The 22,635-nt window shown below is 43.5% G+C and overlaps 1 protein-coding gene across 1 annotated transcript in view; it reads left to right on the top strand.

The window, feature by feature from the left end:
• Positions 1-6,829: 6,829 nt before the first annotated feature.
• The window catches only part of JAZF1 (JAZF zinc finger 1), a 321,514-nt gene continuing 305,708 nt past the window's right edge, over positions 6,830-22,635 (top strand). The window contains exon 1 of the mRNA XM_059171448.1: positions 6,830-7,195. Within this exon, the coding sequence (XP_059027431.1) occupies positions 7,081-7,195 (115 nt within the window). The 5' untranslated portion in view covers positions 6,830-7,080. The remainder of the gene's footprint in view (positions 7,196-22,635) is intronic.

Genomic DNA, 22,635 nt, shown 5'->3' with positions numbered 1-22,635 from the left:
TAGTGTCAGATCTCATGTCATGGCTCAATGCCTCCCTGCTTATCTCTGTCCAGTTGAATGGCTTTGTCTGCATCAGCAGTGACTAGGAAACCAGTACCATCAAAACCAATGAGACAAGCATTTCATAAGTGCCTGTTAGGGGCACAGGGCAATGACACTTCACTAGACCTAAAAAAAGGTCTCATCAAAGGTTGTGCCATGATCATGGGAAAGTATAACAGCTGTAATCTATCCAAGCTGATAGTTGATTGAACACTATCTTTTCCTGATGCTACATAAGAGAACAGTAACACATTGTTAGAAATTGCTTTAGCACTGAAAACTGAAATCTTAGTACATTGCCTTATCACAGCACTGAGCTATACCCCCATACAGCTTGTACTGAACGCTACGTGCAGGCAGGATGAAAGATAGTGTCCTTTCTCAAGGAGATTAGGACTTGTGGCCTCCAGGGCAGAATGCCTTCATCCCATGATGGGAGCCAGACATACTCTGGGGTATGAAATGAAGATATTAGACCTTCCCTTTCTGTTTTTTTTTTTTTTTTTAAGTTCTCTTCTTAAAGTGTATGATTTATTTTATAATATACATGCTATATTTAAATAGGAGTGCCTGTATATAATTTAAAATAAAAATATAAATATTTATGAGATCAAGGCTTACATTTTTTTATTGATGGAGTTCTCAATTAAAAAGGCTTGGGACCCAGTGGTCTAGAGAAGAAAGACCAATAAGCCAATAGTCAGAGATCTAAGGCAGAGGGAGCTTGGCTGAAGCACAGATAAGCTTGTATCTTAGCCTGCATGAAAGAGAGGCAGAATTCTGGGAATGCTTCCTGTAGGAGGTGACAGACTGAGTTGCTGAAGTGTGTTTGGTAGGGAGAGAGCAGAAAAGGGGAGAATATTTCTGGCAGGCTATACATACACATGTAAAGGCAAGGGGGCCTGTTATGGACAATGAGTGCATTTTGAAAAGTAACATAATTTGGTTCATTTTGAATGTGCTGCATTCTGCAGAAATCCAATTACAAAGATCATTGAGTAGAAAGCCACTCTGATGGTAAGGCTTGGTGCCAAGGGATGCTAGTAGGGGAGGGGAGATCACGGAGCAGTGTTTCCAACTTGATTCTCTAGCCCAGTCTCCCTCGATACTTGTTTGAGTCCTAGAGGAAAAGGATTGTGAAGTGGAAGCTGACAAAACCTCTAAAAGCTAGGACAAAAAAGATGTTAGCAGCCTTGGAAGGGATAGAACACTGGGCACTATTGGGTGGCATCAATAATGCCTAAGGACACTTGCCTGGGCAAAAAGGCTGTGCAGTGTTTTTTCAAGCAGTAGTACTTTAGTGACTGATTATAGTCAACAGCAACAAGAGTCATCACCTGAGTGAGCCCAAGTTGGAAAGAGGGGAAATGGCAGACACTGGAGCCAAGAGGACAGTACGTGGGGTCCACTGAGTACCCGTGGCAGGCGCTAAGAACCAGTTCAGGAGGACCTTGCAAAGCATCTGGTGTTCCCTCATAAGAGGAGAGACTGTACTTGTCTTATTCAAATTGTATCCCTTCTATCTTGCACAGTGGATCAGCCTACACAGATGTACAAATCCTAGGGTCACTGTTCCTGCAGTTGCCTCTATAAATAATGCCATCTGGGGTCATGTAGCAGCAGCTTGCATAGAAGTTCAATCAAATATGTTGAAGGAACGAATGAAATCGTGATGGGCTGGCCGCTTTTATGGCCATGTTGAAAGCTCAACCTGGGTGGCCAGACCCCATCAGATTTGGATTTGGAGCTATCATCCGGGTAGCAGTGTGGCAGACTGCAGCAGGGGAGTGAACCCAGGATGCCCAGTTAGAACTCCAGTTATTGGTTGGATGTTTCATTAATTTAGTTCTTTTTTTTAAAAATATTTTATTTATTTATTTGACACAGAGAGAGAGAGAGAGAGAGAGAGAGATTACAAGTAGGCAGAGAGGCAGAGAGAGAGGGAGAAGCAGACTCCCCACTGAGCAGAGAGCCCGATGCAGGGCTCAATCCCAGGACCCTGATATCATGACCTGAGCAGAAAGCAGAGGCTTAACCCACTGAGCCACCGAGCACCCCTAATTTAGTTCTAGAGAAATCCTGCAAGCAGCTGGAAGCAAAAATGCTGTAACTATGCACATAGTGAGTGAGGCAGAAGCAGCCTGGTAGACAGCTAAGGGGTAACACCCATGACTACTGGTCACTAGAGAACCGCCATTACTCATTCTAAGGCCAATACTACTTAAATCTAGGCAGAATCAGACATGGGACCAAAATGAGAGTTAATCACCAAAGAGCAGAGAAAGTGGATTCATTTCTGAGCTGGAGTAAAACCAATACAAAAAACTTGAAGATTTGGTTGCATCAATATTAAACAAGAAGAAAACATCCTGTCAAGACAAAGGTTGCTGTTGGCAGAGGTGGCAGCCCGTGTCTTCAAGAGTGTCATTCTTTTTTTTTTTTTTTAAGATTTTATTTTATTTTCATTTTTTAAATAAAAGATTTTATTTATTTATTTTTGACAAAATGAGAGAGGGGGGGAGAGTGGGGACAAGCAGGGCGAGCAGCAGACAGAGGGAGAGGGAGAAGCAGGCTCCCCGCAGAGCAAGGAGCCTGATATAGGGCTCAGTGCCAGGACCTTGGGATCATGACGTGAGCTAAAGGCAGAAGTTTAATGAACTGACCCATCCAGGTGCCCTAAGGTTTTTTTTTTTAAATTTTCATATATTTTTTAATTTTATTTTTTGGAAGATTTTATTTATTTATTTTACAGAGAGATTTAGAGATAGAGAGAGAGATCACAAGTAGGCAGAGAGGCAGGCAGATAGAGAGGGGGAAGCAGGCGCCCTGCTGAGCAAAGAGCCTTATTCGGGGCTCGATCCTAGGACCCTGAGATCATGACCTGAGCTTAAGAGGCAGAGACTTAATGCACTGAGCCACCCAGGCACTCCAAAGATTTTATTTTTAAGTGATGTTAACATCCAATGTGGGACTTGAATTCACAGCCCCAAGATCAAGGTTTGCAGACTCCATCCACTGAGCCAGTCAGGCACCCTAAGAGCTGCCATTCTTATAAGTGGCCATAGACCGGCATGAGAGGAAGTAGACCGACCTCCTGATCTATTCGGTCTAATCAGTCTATGTGATGGTGGTGGTGGTAAAAGGAATGCCTCCAGGCACTTACTACAAGCCTGTTTATATCCAGTAAACCTGAAAAGCAACTTAAGAGGTCCCTGACTCAGGGACCTGGGTGGCTCAGTGGGTTAAAGCCTCTGCCTTTGGCTCAGGTCATGATCTCAGGGTCCTGGGATCGAGCCCCACGTTGGGCTCTCTGCTCTGCAGGGAGCCTGCTTCCTCCTCTCTCTCTCTGCCTACTTGTGATCTCTGTCTGTCAAATAAATAAATAAAATCTTTAAAAAAAAAAAAAAAAGAAAAAGAGGGACCTGACTCAGAAAACTTGAGAAAGCTAGAATTAAAAGCAGTATGGAGAGTTCAACTCAAAACGGAATCCAAGGTTCATTACACATCCTCTTGTAGTGCTAACAGATGTTCATGCAGGGCACAGGAAGTGCAAGGTTTTATCAGAATATCCCTAAATTAACCAAGTCCCTATGTGGAGGCCAATTTCATGAAGCAGAATCATCAGGTGGCTTTGATTGGTTCCATTAGACCAATGGATTCACACTTCGCTGGCAGCTGCACCAGCCTGTGGTCAGTGGCCGATCTGGATTTTGGGAAATTGCTCCTGGATCCCAAATCATTTGTAATGCTAAGTACCAAGCTATGGGGCCGCTATGTCCATACTTTGTCTGGGCTTACACATAGGGAGGCACAGTACCCTGGGGAAAGGCAAATGGCTTGCAAGAAAAGGGTCTTAAGCCCAAGGGAACACTTCTGGCTCTACCCACTACTCTATCTTTCTGACTCCTCAGTTCTCTCACCATCCCTTTCCTTTGAAATATTTTTACTACCCAAATCAGGCAGACAAATGTTTTTTATAAATGTAGAGATATATCAGCCATCATTTTCTCTTGGACATAACAGGCTGAAATGTTTATTCACCATATTTTTATAGCCTAGTGTTGATTTTATCTGAGGGGACACCTTTAATACAAAGACTTTTATTTTTAAAATTGAAAGAAAAAATTTTAAGATCTAGGCCCAATGTGGGGCTTGAACTCATAACCCCAAGATCAAGAGTCATATGCTCTACCAACTAAGCTAGCCAGGCGCCCCTGAAACAAATATTTTTAAATGTAAGTACCTGATGGTAAGCAAGCTACTGTAATTTTTTAAAAATCTGCATGTGGTTACTATATCTTTGTTCTTTTATTGTTACTGATGCCTGACTGAATGCACTATCAATACAGAGAGGCTGGGGGAGAACACACTCCATGTCCCTGGCCTCAGTTTATTTACATCTACAATATCAGTGGCTCTGACAGCCAGAGTATCTTCCCAAACCTAATAGACCATGATTATGCATCTAATATAAAGGCCAGAAATGCCTAGAGTGTGCAGAGTACAAAAACAAACAGAATGTCACATACGCAGAGCTTCAGTTCATATAAGACTTAGACTGGAAGATCAAATGAGTCCTTACAAAATATTAATGAAAAGGTAAAAAGATAAGCAAAGGTTTAAAAAAATTAAATCTTAAAGGTAAAAAGGTAAACAAAATCTTGAAAATTAAAAATCTGGATTTATGTTATTTTGGCTTATTTCACCAAAATTTATTAAGTTTGGCCTATCGTTTGTACACTAGTGTGCATGAACAGAACCCAGTTCCCTTGTCTTTTACCTGTACATTTCTGGCACTTTCCATTTCTGAGTCTCTTGCCTGGAGTTAATAGTCCCATGTGGACAGTTTTTTTCTCCAGAGGACAGAGTTTCTACTTCTCCAAAGCTCTTCATAATTCCTAGATCCTGTGTGGTGGTGGTGGTGCCTAACACTTATCTCTAGGGGAAGCTGTTCTGGTACCAGTTTGGGCTGACATTGACCTGTCCTATTCCTTCGGGTGGTGTGTGTCTGCCAGATACTCTGCCTGCTCTCAGCTGAAGGCCTTCCCAGATTGGGCAGCTGAATGCACTGCACAGCTGCCAAAATTCTAATTCAAGATCTAGAATTCTAACTCCTGCTCTTTAGACCCTTGTCTGGTCCTGGCTCCAGTCTCCAGCCAACCGGGTTGCTGGCTAATTGTCAGGCCCACCCAGGCCCACCCAGGCCCTGCCCCCACCCAGGAAACCATTCTTGGCACCCAAATGAACTTCGATGATACAATCGCCCCAGCCGCATCCAACCCAACTCTCCTCTCAGCACAAGTCTGTCACCTTGTGAAAGGGGCAAAAAGAAATGGGAGAGAAGGGGAAATGCCATGGGTGAGGGAACTAATCAACCCTAGTCGCTGTGACCATCCGATTGTAAAACTTCGGTGGTGCCTTCCTAACTCTGAAAACTCAAATGGAAAGTACTAACTGTGGGAGATGAATATAGTTTATGGAGAAGGGAACACTTTATGTATCTGCACCAGAGGTAAGTAAAATTTGTCCTAAGGAAAAGTGCTAAATTCAGTATGCCTGTATTAATTTAAAAATGCACTATTGCATTATAAACTGCTGATAATGTATAATGTTCCTTAGGCCTCTGATAAAGTGCTATCAGAGATTACACACTTGGCAGGTAAAAATGCAAGTGTGGGGCACCTGGGTGGCTCAGTCGGTTAAGCCTTGCCTTAGGTTCAGGTCATGATCCCAAAGTCCCAAGTTGGGCTTCCTGCTCAGTGGGGAGCCTGCTTCTCCCTCTGCCTGCCACTCCCCCTGCTTGTGCTCTCTCTCTGTCTCTCTTTCTGATAAATAAATAAATAAATAAATAAATAAATAAAATCTTAAAAAAAAAAAAATGAGCGCAACTGGGACGAGACCAACTTTCTAGTGGGGACCAGAAAGTAACCCATTCTTAGCAAAATGCGGGTTTTAGGGGGAAGCTGCCAAATTCAACTTAAGTATTTAACTGGCCAACATTATTGTTTAAATATGTAATCAAGATTGATTGTAGGAGTCTTTTCTCTTTTAAATGAAGAGTAAATATGTCCCTTGACCCTGTTTTTACTCCTTCTAGCCTTAAGCAAGGCAGTGGCCTTTCTGCTAATAGTCTTGCTCCCAGAGAGGAGTGAATCAATTCCCAGACCTAAGATAGGGCAGTGGGGTGCTATAATTTGGGGAAATGAAATAATTTTCGTTTTTGTTTTCCCAAAAGGAGCTGGGAGTATAACAAACGTGGTACATATGTAAAACACGGGCAAATGCACTTGACAATCAAGAAATCTATTTTGAAATTTAAATAAAGCTAAGATTTTCTTTTGGCCTAGAGGGAAATTTCATTAAAATCAATTAGTTAGTACAAACCTCCAGAGAAAAATGACTTAAAAAAAAAAAAGGTTTAAAGAGTTAGGTGCACACAATTACCTTTCCTGGGTCCCCTGTGAATGTCAGTGTCACACCCAGACAGGTGGCCAAGTGCAAACAAATGCCCCCGAGTGGGGCCTGGGTAACTCCCTGAATTCTCTTCGCGGGGTGCATATGTAATTAATAGATGTGTATATATCAAGAAGGTAATACACATAACCAAGGAAGCTGCAAACAGATTGCATGTATTACCAGCTGTGAAGGGCAGGCCGACAGGATAAAGTTGGTGGCAGGAGCTCACAGGTGAGGCCTCGGTCCAGGAGCCGAGGTTGGGGCCGCACAGCTGTTGCCGCGCGCCCTGGTCCCTCCTCCCAGCTGCGGCGGCCTCACCCCCCCACCCCCACCCTGCCGCTCCCGACGCCGCCGCCGCCGCCACCGCCTCCCTCAGCCTCCCGGTCTCTCCTCGCTCTCCTTCATCGCTCTAGCCCCCTCTCCCTCCGTCCCGTTTTCTCCGCTCCCCTCACCCCGCCTCTCTCCCCCTCCCCCAGCCCCTCCTCTCCTCACCCCACCCTGCCTCCCTCCCTCCCTCCCTCCCTCCGCCCGCCGGCCCGGCGCTCGCAGAGCCGACACCAGGGGGGCTCTCGATGTAGCACCATGACAGGCATCGCCGCCGCCTCCTTCTTCTCCAATACCTGCCGATTCGGGGGCTGCGGACTCCACTTCCCCACCCTGGCCGACCTCATTGAGCACATCGAGGACAACCACATCGGTAAATGGCCCGGGGGTGGGCCGGGGTGCCCTGCGCGCGGAAACTCCTGCCCAAGCGAGAACCCCAGAATGGCCAGGGGTGGCCGGGAGGGAGGCAGGCGGCGGCGGGGCGGGAGGGTGTGTGCAAGCCCGGGGCGTGGGGGTGACGGGATGCGGAGGCGCGAGGTGCTTGGGGGGGGCGGGGAGCGGGGTGGGGGAGGGGGCGGGCGCCCCGAGGTGCGGGGGCCGGCGGGCGGCCCGGCTGGGGGATTCCGAGGGGCGTGCGCGCCGGCGGCGAAGTGGTGGGAGTGGGGGGTGCGCCGCGGCGGGGGCGCCGGGAGGAGGGACCCGGCGGCGAGGAGATGCGGCGGCGGGGCCGGGCGCCGGGGGAGGGGGCGCGGGGCGGAGGGCGCGGCTGGGCCGGGCGGTTGGCGCTGGGCAGGGGCGCGGAGTTAGTTGGCCTGGTGGTCCGGGCGGCCCGAGGCGCCGGGGGCGCCGGGGGGCGGGCGCTGCACGCCGCCCGCTGCTTCCGCCCGGGCTAGAGCTGTCAGGGCTCGGCGGCGGCTGCAGCGGCTGGGAGGTGGGAGCGGGGGGGGGGGGCGGGGGTGGCTCCACCGCGGCAGCCATTCCGCTTCCTCCTCCCGCCGCCGCCGCCACTGCGTCCTGTCAGCGCGGGTTGCTAGGTGTGGTGCGTCGGGAGGGGGCGGGAGCCGGCGGCCGCGGGCGGAGGACCCGGCTCTAGCCCTCTGCGCCCGCGCCGCGGGGCTCGCTCGGCCCGGCCAGGGACGCGGGCCTGGGGGCCCTGGGCACCCGCCCCTGCCCTGGCCTGGCGCGGACGCTGGGGCGCTGCGGGCTGAGGTGCCGGGGGCGCCCGCGGGCCGCGCCCAACGCCCCAGGCCGTGCGGCCCCGGAGGCCCCTGCGGCTGTGTCTGCTGGAGAGCAGTCTCCCGGGGCTGCGGCCGGGCGTTTAAACGTGTCCCGGCTCAGATTTGCCTTTCCACTGGTGCTAGGCCCGAGGTGCGCCGGCTGCGCCCGGGATCCGCGGCGGCGGCGGCCTGCGCAGCGCCCGGGGCGCGGGGGACTCGGTGGCCGCGGGGGGAGGGGGCGCCGGCGGCTTTCCCTTACTGCCCGGGACCCCGGGGCCTTTCAACAAGTCCTTGAATTCGCAGGAGTCCTGCACGCATTTACGGACTCTGAGCCCTTGCGAGGGGAGATGGGTGGGCTCGTTTGGCTCTGACGATCCAGCCACCTGCAGAAGGTGTGGCTGGCGTCCACGAGCTGTCCTGTGTGGGCTGGAAGGTGAAGGGACCGCGTGATGTCCCGTCGGGGCTGTCCAATACGGAGAACCTGTAAATTCAGCCCAGAAAGCCATTTCCAAATGAATGCTGTGGACTCACCCATGTGAATGCAACTCACGTTTCTACAAAGTTGTGAGAATAAATCACGACTGCTGTGTATTTATGCACGAATAAAATGAGGGCGAGCCTTATGCTCTTTGCTTAGTATAATGCTTTCTCTTGGCACACAGTGGGTGCTTAATAAGCGTTGACTGCTAGTTGAGCATAGGATAAGAGGGGCAGGGGCATCTGGAATGGGAAGCAATCATTTGAAAATGTCTACCGAATGTCTTTCAAGAAATACTCCTGATGAATAATTGTCTAGATTTTGAAACTTAGAAAGTTTTAAAACATCCGTATAAGAGTTTCCGCCGTCTCCTCAGAGAGAGGTGTGAGAGAAGTAGGCAAGTTTTGGTAGCCTTAAAAGCAGGAATAATGGAGTAACAAATTTGCTGATTCATATCATGACTGAAGAGCCATAACCGAAGGTACTTAAAGGATCAATCAGATTTTTCATGATGGGCAGTTTAAAATAAAACAAACTCCAGTAATGAAAGTTCCAAGAGAAATTTGGTTAGTTCCGATTCCTTTCCTTTCAATAATACGCGGAAAACAATAGGTAGAAACAAATAAGAAATAAATAAATATATAGTATATACATATATAAATAAATAATATTTCCCGACTTAAGGAGGGCTGTCATTGCATATCCCATTCCCTTTCGCCAAGAGTTAGTTCAGGATAAACTATAATTAATGTAAGGTGAGTAATAATTTTCCCGCACTGGCTGCCTACTTGGACTAGCTGGTTAAATGAAATATCAGTTATGTATATTAAAATGTGTTAAAGGCAGTTATCCCACTTGAGGATTTAGTTTATAATCAGTTAGATTTTAAATGGTTGGTGGATCAAAGGAGCTTTTTAAGTTTGCAGAAATTGTTGTTAGTATTGGGTAAACATTTTTAAAGAGGGTTAAAGGTTCTGTAAATTTTCTGAAACTCAGTTTTTAAGTTATGCTCATCCCCAGAGGGCTAGTCTTTTAATGAAAATATTGAAGAATTAAGTTTATAACAATAGTTATGACTTAGGCACACTGTGTGGCAAGGCTAACAATGACTGTACTTTGGAATTAGTTTAAAACCAGCCAGCTTTATGGAAAATAAATGCTTGAAATGAACAAATACTCAAAATTCCCAGATGAACTTAAATTATTGGGTGCTTTTACAGAGCAGAGGCCCTTTGCTTTTAAAGACAGCTCTGTATGGACAAATAAGAATTGACCTGAGAAGGGTAAAAACATCCCCATTAATAGGCAGTGACACGTAAATACACTTGATGAGGGGCCATGAGTGCAGATATAGTGGACGAAGCATTTAGTGAAAGTTCTTTGTATGGATTGTTAAGTGGTATTTATTTATTGTTTGTGGCTCATTATTTTTAATATTTGATTTCTGATTGTGTGTCCTTGTTATTGAGTGGCCACATAAAAAAGATGCATGAAAGGACTGCTAAAAGATTTATTTTAATATTATCTTTCATTTTATTAGAAGTATGTTCAGGTGGTAGTTCCATCTTGGGGAACTTTCTGAGTTACTACTTTTTAACTGCTAGTCAGAATCCTTAAGCAGTAATGACATGAAGGTTTGTGGGACTATGGCGTGGTTTTTACTTGACAGATTTTTCAAGGCCTTGGTACACGAGGCCCACAGTTTTCATTATATAATTGTAACACTTAGTTCAGATTAAGTGCATTAAGTGGAGAATCGCTGTTTCTGTTCTGTTACATATGTGCATTTAGCTCTTGTTTTTAACCATTTTCCTGTACCCATAGGAACAAGGATTTGGGGCTGTAGAGTCAAGGGAAGTGTGATTTTCTCCCATCCTCTGTCTTAGCTCTCTTCCTCCTAGAGGAGTGGAATACCCATGTCCGTTTCTGTGTTGGTCCTTGCCTTTCATTGCTGGTCTACTACTGGAGTGCCTGCCTGTCTCTCTGTGGACAACCCTGGTATCCCAGCCCAAGCCCTTCCTTCAACTTACATTGCCTAGAAATCCCACAGCCTACAGTTTTAAGTGTTTCTTAATCAGCTTTGCTCTCAATTCATTCATAGCTTGGCTCTGTTTCCTGGAGATGGGAAGAGCTGATCAAGATTTGTTTGATTCATCTACTCACAGTATCTACTGTGAGTTTGTAGAAACACTCTTGACATGCACATCCTAGGTAGGTGAAGCTAAACTGGTAACTAGGAATCACAGAAACACCAAGGGCACTAAATTTAGCACTGAAGGTCAATGTCACAGACTCATGAAATGCCTGCTGTCCGTGCATCTCAGTGCTGAGAAATCTTTGGGGTGTTGGTCCCAGAAAAGAAACTGTTTTATTTATTCTTGTTAGATTTGATTATTTGGTACATTTGTAAAAGTACCTCTGCATGTTACATTTATTTATGTGATAATATATGTTTAGTATCTATTTTATACCAGGCATAGTTCTAGGCCCTTGGTGCTTTTGGTTAACAAAGAGCCCAACTTTGGGGAGTTTATGTTCTAGTGGTGGGAGATAGACAATAAACACTCAACATAAAAATAAATTAAATAGGATGTTGAAGGTGGTTATGAGAAAGAGAAATTAGAGCAGCCTAAAGGTAGATTGAGAGGAGGAAGAGTTAGAATTTTTAATTGGTTGATCAGGATAGACTTCACTGAGAAACTAAAGGGTAATCTTGACAGAAGGGAGAAAGTTAGCCATGAGAACATGGGGAACGTCAGGACCCAGGCAGAGGGAATAGACAGTGCAAAGGCTCCAAGGCAGCTTGCACCTCTTAAACTGAAAACAGAGAATCTGACCCATTTTAGTTATTCTTGTGATAGTACTCAACTAAAAGTTCATTTTGAGCTTTCCCCAGATGTTAGGAGCCTCAGCTTTGCTATTGTTGACTCAGATTTTCCTGTAGGGGCTATATTAGGAGATGAAATACTGTTGTCCTAGTGGCTTGCAGTAGCTTTGACATGGTGGTTCTTGATGCTGCATGTCAACAGGTTTTTGTGCATTTCTATTAGTTTCCTCATTTCCAAAACCAAAAGGGATAAATCTTTGCTGCTTCATTTCAGAGGGTAGATTTGTAAACCATCTAATTAGTAAAGGTCTAAGTCCCTGGATGGAAAAATAAGGTACTTACTCTATTGCCAATAGTAGTGTACAATTTGGCTCCAACAATAGTTTAGTAAATAATTACATTATCTTCTTAAAGTAATACCATAGTATGCTAAATAGATGGATATATAGAATAGGTAATAGGCCCTTATTATCCCCACTTTATAGGTGAATAAACTGAGGCACAGAAAGGTTATATAACGCCTTAAGTTTCCATGGCTGGCCAAGTGTGAACTGGAATTTGGATTTTAGATCGGTAGCAGAGCTAGATAGTACTGTCCCTATGCCTGCCCCCCCGCCCCCCACTGGAGGCAATTGGTCTGTGTTTCATCCTTGAGAAAATAGCTCTGAACTCTTGAAGCGAGGATCATCTGAGAGGCAGCGTAGTGAACGTAGCATGTTTGGGTTTGACTATATTCCTCTGATGCTTGTCAGCCTCCCTGTGCCTCAGTTTCTGCCTCTGTATAGTGAGGACAGTGACAGTACCTACCCCATGCACTGGCTGAGGAAGATTAAGTGTACAGTACTCATTTACAGTACAGTCACCTGATTTTCTTGCCATTTTGTGTATTTATCATACAAGTCTGTAATCCTACTATGAAAAACTACTGTAGAGGTTAACAGAATGTGGGATGTGTCCACCTACAACTCTGTGAAATCACGAGGCCCTTCCCAGGAAAGGTTGCAAACAGGAAATGGGAAACCCTTCAGCAGTCCTGAATTGGGGTTACAGGCTCTGGCCACTTTCTCTATTCTGTGGCTAGAGGTACTTCAGGTGCTGGCAGAGGCCTTTGCCACTGTGGACTGGAAAGTGGTGTCAAGGCCAGTGGCCTCCAGCATGGCCTTTCCTTGTGGCCTGTATTTATTTGGAAAAACCCTGGACTAGAAAGAGGCACTATGCTTTGAGCTTGTGGGCACATTCCTCTGAGGACACTTCCTGTGGGGAGAAGGAATGACTGAAGGAGTAAGTGAATGAATGAAAGGCTTGTCACTGCCTGCCCTGCTCTTTGCCTGTACCCTGTGGCTTGGCGGCAAGGTGCCCTGCTGCTCCCTTCCATAATTCCCAAGAAGGTCCCAGGTACAGAGCCAGGCGAGGTTTCAAGTGCATGCGTGTGCGTGAGGGTACACACATACCGCCCAGTGTGGGAGGCCCTACCTCTAACAACTCACAGATTTCTACAGAACAGTTTTCCATTTGTGCCAGTTCTCACCTGTAAACAGCATACCCTTTGTGGACCCTTGCTAATGAACGTTTGATCTCCTAAATCTCAAAAGTTTTGATTGTTTTCTGGTTGTAGTGTCCATGTTTTCTGGTGTTTGACTGAGATGCACAGACAGAAAAACTGCCTGCAGCCGACTGGGTTGATAAAAGCCTCCATATTAGGTAAAGAGCTTCCTTTAGAATGCCTGTATTTTGGAGACCTCTCCCACATGTGACTGTACTAGAGGGGCAGACTGCTGGCTGTTTCCAGAATACCCAATTCTTTGCAGTGATGACAGTGAAGAAGTTTCCTGGCCAAAGCAGCCTGGTGACACTTGATGTGAGGGGCTTTTCTGGGACTATCTCGAAGCCAAAGGCCTTGTGTTTTCGTCTGAGATCTGAGAGACAGGACAGTGCTATCAAACTACTTTAAGAAGCCTCCCTTTTCTAGCTTTTGCTTTTAGGACAATAAAACAGACCCCACATTTCTTGATATTTCTCTCCCCCACCCATCCTGACCCCTGCCCTCTCAGATCTGGCCTGTATGCTACTGAACTTGCTGGACTTAAGATAATGTATTTTGTTTCATGATGAAGTAACAGATTTGCTCCATGTAGACCTTGTGCAAGTGTTGAATAGCACATATTGTTTGTTTAGAACCTGAAAATCAGAAACCACAAATGTCAGAAATTTATTGGAGGTGTGGAAAAAAAGCCTTTCAATTTTAATATGCTCAGGCAGTTTAAAGAAAATTGTATTTTCCCTTGCACTAACGTCTGCAGTGTTACAGTAGTTTTCACCTGTTATTTTATTTAAAGGCCAGCTGCAAGCAGGGACTGCATTAATAGATATTCTCTTTAAGGATGAAGTCTTCCCAGTAGTTCTCTTCACTCTGGCAGGAGTCAGAGTGACTCTCTTGGGTCACTAACTCCAGACTTTCTATCTAGCATTGTTAGTCTCCTAATGGCTAGAGTGGCCCTTGCTTGGCTCACCCACTGGCCTCGTAAAGGAAGCCCTGTTTGTTTTCTGCCAGACTCGAACGGTGACTTTCTTCTGAGATGGACATCTTTGAGGGAACAAGATCTTCATGCCATGTTTTAATTATTGACATGGAACGACTCACTCTGTCTTTGGTATTCTATAGAGAATTGATATATAGATATACTATATAGATAAATGATGTATATAGTATATACAATACATATTTAATATATTTATACATGTATGTGAATATCTCCACACCCACATGCATACATGTGTGTACATATATGTGTATGTGTGTATATATATGTATGTGTATATAATACCTGTATACATTTATGATTTATATCATAGCTCATTCTCTGTCAGAATCACTATGTATAGTGAGGACTGCCACACACGTTTTTAAAAAAAATTATTTATTTACTTGAGAGAGAGCGCAAACGAGAGAGCACCAGTGTGATAAGAGTGGGGGGAATTCCCCCGGAGCAGGCAGCCTGATGTGGGGCTCCATCCCAGGACCCTGGGATCACAACCTGAGCTGAAGGCTGATGCTTCACTGACTGAGCCACCTGGGTGCCTCTACCACACATGTTTTTGAGTATTTACTATATATGCTAGTACTCAAGATAGTACTTTCCGTTTCCAAGGAATTGAAATTTGTTTGGAAAGACCATATATATACAGACTGAGATAAACGATGGGTAATGATAGGGACCGCAGAAGCAGATTTATTGAGAAGCTAGTGAAGCTCAAGTCCCAGAGCCCCACAGCTGTACAGCCCATGTTTTAACATGTATGAATACATTCCTAGGACCCACACAGCCCTTTCCAGGGTCCTGGAGAAGCCCTAGAAGTATGTGCAGCAGGGTGTTCTTGGGATCATAACTTGTAAAAATTGGAAAAGTAGGATTAACAGACCTTGGCTAACATTTTTCTTTTCTTCTGTGACTTCCCCTCTGTAACATGCCTCCTTGGGTTCAGTGACCTTGGAGTTGAGAGTATCTTTGATATAGAACGAGGGGAAACTTGAATTTGGGACATATTTAGTTTGGGTTTAATGGTACATATTTCTATGTAAAGTTATTTGTAGCTAGTAAAGTTATGTGTCTAGTAAAGTTATTTGTAGCTAGTAAAGTGTCTAGTAAAGTTATTTGTAGCTCTCCAAATATGACAATCACTTCCCAGGACCACTGTCCATTGTGCCAGCTCAGCTGGTGTCCTTACACACAGGGGCGGGGCCAGAGGTAGTATTGCAGTATGGATGTGTACTATGGCATCTACCAGTAGGGATTACTTTGAAATGTATGGAGCCAGAGCAAGTCTGGAAAATTAATCTGTTTGTTCAATGTGTAAAATTCTGAGTAGGGAGTTCAGTTCTTATCTACATGTGGCTAATATGGAAGTTCCTTCTGTTAGGAATGGAACTTCCATATTAATTCCATAACAGAATTCCATAATTCTGTTAGGAATTACACTCAATAATATAATATTATTATATTATTATTCTATATATATTATTATAGTATAGCATATAATATATAATATTTATATTATATATATGTTACATATTTACATTCATATATGGTTATATGGTTATATAACTTATATATTATAAAATTATATGTAATTATATATAATGCAGTGTGAGATAGTGTACATTTACAAATGCACCGTGTTATTTCTAGACCGTCTGTGTTTAAGTGTCTTGCTCATTTGACACATGTGTGTGTATCAACACAACAAAAATTATTGACAGCAAACTAGTTAATTAATGTCATCAATATAAAGAATATTTGAAGTCTGTCAATGCATAAGAAAGCTTGAAATGCCCTGAATTCTTATGGCTTATATATGAAGGAAAATTAATAAAGGTGTTTACAAGTTTGACAGTGATCCTAAAAATTTATATGGCTTTACCAATAAGGAGCTGGGAGGCTGAAAGTAACTTTTCTGAATTATCAATAATTAAAATAGTACTGATTACCCACACTTGAGGAAAGACTGATTTATGTTTGCACCTTATAGAAAATAATATATGTCATTGTCATATGAGAAGGAATCAAAGAATATGAAGCTTAAAAGAAGTAATTATAGCAGTGTTATCAGCAGGTGAATTCACATACTGGGTTCTTGTTCTGGATTTTGATTTTGTGATGTTTTGGTAATGTTAGCTTTTAAAATTTTATATTTTGTTGTGATTTCTTACTCTAAATAAATGATAATTTTTGTAATCATTTTGTATGTGTAATTTTTTTTCCCATAAAGAGTCTAAAGCTGCAGGCCTCACAAAACATGGATCCATTTCTTGTTACTCTTGTTAGGGAGTCAGTACCATGTACCAGAGATTGTATTAACCAATTTTCATACAGTACTTAATTCACCTTCAGTGCAAGCTTATGAAATAAACATTCCATCCTAGAAGTACTTCTGATTTGGAGTTAAATAAGTAATCTAGTGAAAAATGGACCAGCATGTTTATTTTGGTAAGATTATAAGACAGAAATATTTTCCTACAGAACAGAAAGCCTCTGTTACCTCAGAAAACAGGATCATCATAATTGGTCCTTCTCTCTTTGTCCTGTAGCACCTGAGTACCTGCCCACCATTCTTCAGGGTAAGCCCCTGGATACTTTTGCTCCCACCAAAGCACAGCCCTTTCCTGGAGGATGTGCCTTGACATCTTCCCAGCCTCTTCCTCAAGAAGTGTTTGAAATGAAATGAAAATAAAAATTGGAAAGTGTTTTGGATGGTAAAAAGAGAAAGTTCCAAGGTAACTTTGGGTGGTAAAAAAACATCTTTGAAGCTAATCTTCTTTGGAAGTGTGCATATATGAAAAATAATATGTTTATGTGTTTCTATGTATGTTTATGGCAGACATAAATTCCAGTTATGCAGTTATCCCAAACAGTGTATATTAAGGGAATTTGAAGAAGACTTTGTTTTAAGTAGATTTGAAAGAGAAATGCATGTCTTTATGTTCATACTTATGGGTTGAACTTGGTGAGGCTTGTTCCACGTTGAGGATATTATGAAGCTCAGTTGAATGATTTCTTGCCTTACAGTATGTGGTTGCCTAGAACATTCTACAACTTAAACAATGGTAGGACAAAGGTGTGTCTTGCTGCCTCTCAGCTTTTTGCTGGAGCAGTTTGGTATAAAGGAGGCAGGGGGTTGGGGGGAGGAGAAGCTTGGACTGTAAGGCAGGGTTTTGAATCTTGAATCCAACTACCATTTAGCTTTTCTAATTTGGACAGTTCTGATAGTCTGTTTGTTTGTATAAAATAGTAACAGTAGCTATTGTTTATTAGCCACCTACTAGCGTTTATTAGCCACCTACTAGCGAGGCACAGCTAATTGCTCTTTACCACTGCTTAAGAATACAGCATGTGTCCCATCTGATGTGAGACATAGGCCAAGACATAGAACAAATAATGTAGCATATAGTGTACAACCAGAAAAATGCTCAGGGGCGTAAAGGGTAGGCTTTGTTCTTACAGGTGTTTACAGGTGTCCTCCTGTACCTTAGTACCTGCTTTATACAGCCGGCGTTGTGGCCCTGTACAAGATGTTTACATTTTAATAAAGGCTCTCTCTCTCTCTTTTTTTTTTTTTCGAGGTTTTATTTATTTGACAGAGACAGCGAGAGAAGGAGTACAAGCAAGCAGGGGGAGTGGGAGAGAGAAAAGCAGGCTTCCTGCTGAGCAGGGAGCCTGAGGTGGAGCTGAATCCCAGGACCTTGGATCATGACCTGAGCCAAAGGCAGAGGCTTAACCAACTGAGCCACCTAGGACCTCAGTGGAGGCTCTTGTGTACCTGAGTGCCTCACGTACAGAAGAAAGGTTGGATTTCCAAAGGCAGCAGTTTGGATCCTAGGGGAGATACTTTGGAAATAGAAATGTTCCCAGGGGCGCTTGGGTGGCTCAGTCACTTCTGACCTGGTGGTCATGAGATCGAGGCCCGTGTCAGGCTCTGTGCAAAGCTGAGTGTAGAGCCTGCTTGGGATTCTCTCTCTCCTCCCTCTGCTCTTCTGCCCACCGCCCCCCCTTGCTCATGTCTCTCAAGAAACACAAATAAGATTAAAAAAAAAAAAAAGAAGAGAAAAGAAATAGGTATGTTTCCAGGCTGCTGAAGTTGTTTGCAGTGGTTGGGAAGGTGCATGAGCATCCCCTCATCACAGTAACAACAATGGAATGAAGAATTTGGCAGTTCTAAAATCGTTGTCATTATTGCATTGTCTAAAGGTGCTAACTAGTTTTCCCTCCTCGTGGATACTTATTTCTCTCGGGGTGGGATCCTCCTGGTAACCTAACACTATACACACAAACTTCTCTTTTAGTTTAGGTTTCCAAATTAAAGTACTGGCATTATGTTCATGTGCACTAATTTGAAAATTTGTCTGGACCAATGATAACTAACGGGACCCAGCTATAAACGCTGTGAAGGAAGAGCTGAAACCCCAGTTGCCTGGGTTTGTGTAGAGCCTTTCCTGCCGGACGCTTCCCTGGTGTCCTTCACAGAGAGCCCTTTTCAGGTCCTCTGACTTTATCCCAGGCCTTCAGCAGCTGCTGCAGGAGCACATCTGGGCTTACAGTTGAAGCACCATTTTTCTTACCTAATCATTCAACGAAAGTCTCTCGAATGCTAATTCAGCTGCCTGATTGTCAGTACATAGTGTAATTATGTAAGTAATGGCAAAAGCATGGAAATTTGTAAAGACCTATTTGTACAGCTTACCATTAAGTAAACTGAACAGCATGGTAATAAGCATAAATAAGCATAGATTATTATGCCCATGCTTCTTCAGGTATCAAACATCCAATGAAAGAAATGGAATATTGAAGTTCCTTTGTCAGGTAGGGACCTGTTACCGAAAGCCTTCACCCCAGAAATTCTAGATGAGCTTATCTAGGCCTCTCTGCTCCCCAGCTAATGTCACTTTATTAAGATAACTGACAGGCTGGTGGACTGTGGACTAAAATCCCTCTTCAGGGCTCAGCAGATCTCTCATCGGCATTTCATAGACCCCAAGGAAGCTGTAGAGAGTTTCAGTTTTAGATCTTTACTGAGGTGATCTTTGGATAGGATATTTCTGACACCAGACATCTGGAGTTTGGCACAAACTCATTGGCTGATAGTGTTTGCTTTAAACTAATATGTCTCAATGTTCTCCCTGAGCTGGAAACTCCCTTCTGTATGTTGGCCTCACTTCAGCACTGAGCTCTTTCAGGGGCCCACACCAAAATATTTGTTTGAAATAGGGGAACACCAGACAAGAAATTCGGTTAAGGGGCATTATATGGACATTTCATATCAGATGTTAGAACAAAAACATAATATTTTGTCAAAACCCAGAAAGATAGTGGCACCTGAAGTGTTAATGTAATATATATTATGAAGTAATGAGAATTATTCTTATCAGTGGCCTTCAGCAATCAGTCTTACTGATTTACAAGTCCCTGCGAGGCAGCAGTTTTCAAGAGGAGTTGTCATTGGAATCACATGGGTGGATAAAGGTTCCACCCCCAGAGCTTATGATGGGATTGACATGGGGTGATCTGAGTCTGAGTACCTGTCAAGGTCAATTGTAGTTTGTTGTCAGAGTTGGGAACCTATTGGTTTATACTGATGGAATAATTAGCATTGTGAAGATTGTGGATCTTTTTTTTTTTTTTTTTTTTTATTGGAATAATGCTTTTAAAGGGGTGTGCCCTTTCTGGGTTTCAGTTCTGTGGGTGTAATTTTTAGTTTTACTGGAGGCAAGCATTTAATGTAGAACAGTTTGGAAGATGGGCTACTATCTCAGGTATGGACTTCGAGCACAGAGGCCCAAAATGGGAAACCTGTTTCCTAAACCTCTCAAACTTGGTGACCTCAGGACACAGTGTATGAGCAAATTCAGTCTAATTGGGAGTGGTCCCCACCACTCTGGCAAACTAGGGAGAGCCCTGGCTTTGCTCATAGAGGCAGCTGCCGCTCACCTGCAGCCCAGTGCTGTCAGGCTGGAGTGCAGGCAGCTAGCAGACTCTTGTCCTTATTTGGGAGAGAGAAGCTAGGAACTAAGATGTTTCTATGAAATCTCTCTTCTTATACTGGTTTGCAACCAGTACAGATGGTTTTAAAACATGGTGCAAGAAACTGTTCCACTCCTGTTAATCACTGTATTTAATAAGACACTGTTGAGAGGTCATGTGTTTTATTTTTTTATTTTATTTTATTATTTTTAAAGATTTTATTTATTTATTTGACAGACAGAGATCACAAGTAGGCAGAAAGGCAGGCAGAGAGAGAGAGAGAGGGGAAGCAGGCTCCCTGCCAAGCAGAGAGCCCAATGTGGGGCTTGATCCCAGGACCTTGGAATTATGACCTGAGCCGAAGGCAGATGCTTTAACCCACTGAGCTACGCAGGTACCCCAGGTCGTGTGTTTTAATGGAGTATGGATAGATGCTGAGATGCCGTAGTAAATTTTGAAGACGGTTGTTTCCAGCGAAAAAGCTATCCAGACTCTACAAGGTGTAATGGAAAGAATAGTAGCTTATAATTTTATTTTGTTTTAAAATTTCCATTTCTTTTTAGGAAATGGTTAACTGTTTTTTAAAATGAAAACTTTGTGATTTCAGATTTTTCTTTTATACTATACAAAATTCCAAGAAGTGAGCCTTAATCCCGAAAGTATATTAGGATCATTATTGGGTGCATTTTCTTCCCCTGAGGAGAAAAATCAGAGCCGCTCAAATACTCTATCCTGTGAGTTTTCATCATGGCAAAAAGATGATTTTGAGCAGATGAATTTGAGCACTATCACTGAAAAACCAGAAGGCCACCTAGAGGTGATCTAGTCCAACTAGCTAGTTCTGTAGATAAAGAAGCCAAGGAGGTTAAAGGTCAGGAGTGAGCAAAAGCGCTTGGCCTAGAGGAGCAGAGAAAACAACAGTAGAATAGTGGTCCATTCTGTGGTTGTGTGAGCCAGCTTACCTCACTTGGGATCCTGGCTTTGTTCCTTCTGTCAAGTATATTACCTCTCTGTGCCTTATTTTGTTTGTTTTTTAATCTCTAAAATGGGAATAATGGTACGTATCTCAAGGTGTGGTGAGATACCACATTTATTTGGTATGTTAGCTGTTGGAGCTCTGGTGAATTCTGAAGGAAGGAAAGCTCTCCATTTACCCCCCTTCATTGCCTTCTGGAGGAAGCTGTGTGGGAGGCTTTCCTGTGGAGTACGTAGTGGTGTTGCCCTGAACCCCACTGGCTGTGTGACCTTGACCAAGGCTATTTAACTCATCTGGACCTCAACTTCTGTCAGATGAAGATAGTATTTATCTCAGAGTGTTGTTATGAGGTTTAAATAAAAACATGCATATGAAGGGCCTGGCAGCTAAGGAAGCATCCTGCAAATATTAGCGCTGATTTTATCATACCATCTTGGCATCCATGATGATGTTGCCGGTGCCACATTCCGCAGATTCTTCTGTCCTCTTTATGTTTCCATAATATGATGGAAGAAGAAGAATCAAACTAACATTACACATTTCTGGTTTTTGTTAAACATTTTTACTTTGAGATATTTGATGAAATTTGATTTCCCTGGTAGAGTTTTGGTTTGTATTTGTGTAAGTCATACTGAGTGGTCATAGGAATCCATGAGCTGTTAAAACATTCCACACGCAAATTCTTGCTGTTTCAAAATATACCAGCCTTAATTTAGGATTGTTTATCCAGATTTAAGTTTTTGGGATGTTAGATCATGTGATTAGAAAAATGACTTCCATATTTGATAAATACAATTTTCCATTTTTGAGAAAAGGCATTTTAAGAGTCTAGAGAGGTTTATTAAACTATATAAACAGAAAACATAATTTTTTCATGTTGCACCAACCAAGCAATGGAAAAATAGGAGATGATTTTGTAGGCATTGTTTGTAAAGGTTTACGGTGAATCATTTGAGAGGATTTGTGGGGCTTTTATGTAGCAGTCCAAGAACATAGCTATAGGAATCTAACCAAATGCCATGCCCTCCTGGCTAAGTGGCTGTGCATCTCTTTAATTACAGTGTTTGAAATATCACATACTCATATGCTGGAAGCTTCTCTGGGAAGTTGCGGGATAGGCCTTGTTTTAGAAGGTTGAGTGGCAATAGTTGAGTTGTATACTGAGTGCAGAGAATATTTAACTTCTTTGTATCTAAATGGTATTTGACAATGACTGAAATCACTTTCAGTCCTACAGAAAACCGTTGGTTTTCCCTCTTAAAGAGGGCACTGAGATCTGATACAGTTAACCAGCTGGTCCAAGTTTATGTGACTTCTTTGTAGTTGAATAAGAAAATGGTTTCCAACTCTATTGTTGAGGGTCCCTTTAGTTATTTTCCTTCTCTGACCCCATAGATTCTATGCATTAAAAGATTTTTGTCCTAATAATCTGATTTAATAAGTAAATGCACTTTTTTTTCTGGTCCCCCCCCACCCCTGTGCAGCAACTTCTAAAACTCCTATTTGTATATTTAGTAAGTATTTATTGAGTGCAAGCTATGCAGACACTCTCCAGGAGCTGGGATATGTCAGTGAACCACACACAGTTCGTGCTCATGGGAGCAGCAAGAAAAAATATAAATCCATAAGATAACTTCAATGTCCTTATGCTATGATGAGAAGACAGAGGTTGAGAGGCCTGTTTGAGAGGTCTGGGATGGCCTCTGAGAGGAAGACATCTCTGAAGGGACCTGAACAAAGTAGGGGCATGAAGGAACCATTTGGGTCTCGGGGGTGGGGGACGGTGGAGAGTTTTCCAGGCA

This window comes from Mustela lutreola, chromosome 4, assembly GCF_030435805.1.
Source record: "Mustela lutreola isolate mMusLut2 chromosome 4, mMusLut2.pri, whole genome shotgun sequence".
Lineage (NCBI taxonomy): Eukaryota > Metazoa > Chordata > Mammalia > Carnivora > Mustelidae > Mustela > Mustela lutreola.
The sequence above is the reverse complement of the archived record's forward strand: the minus strand, read 5'-3'. Positions and strand labels throughout refer to the sequence as shown.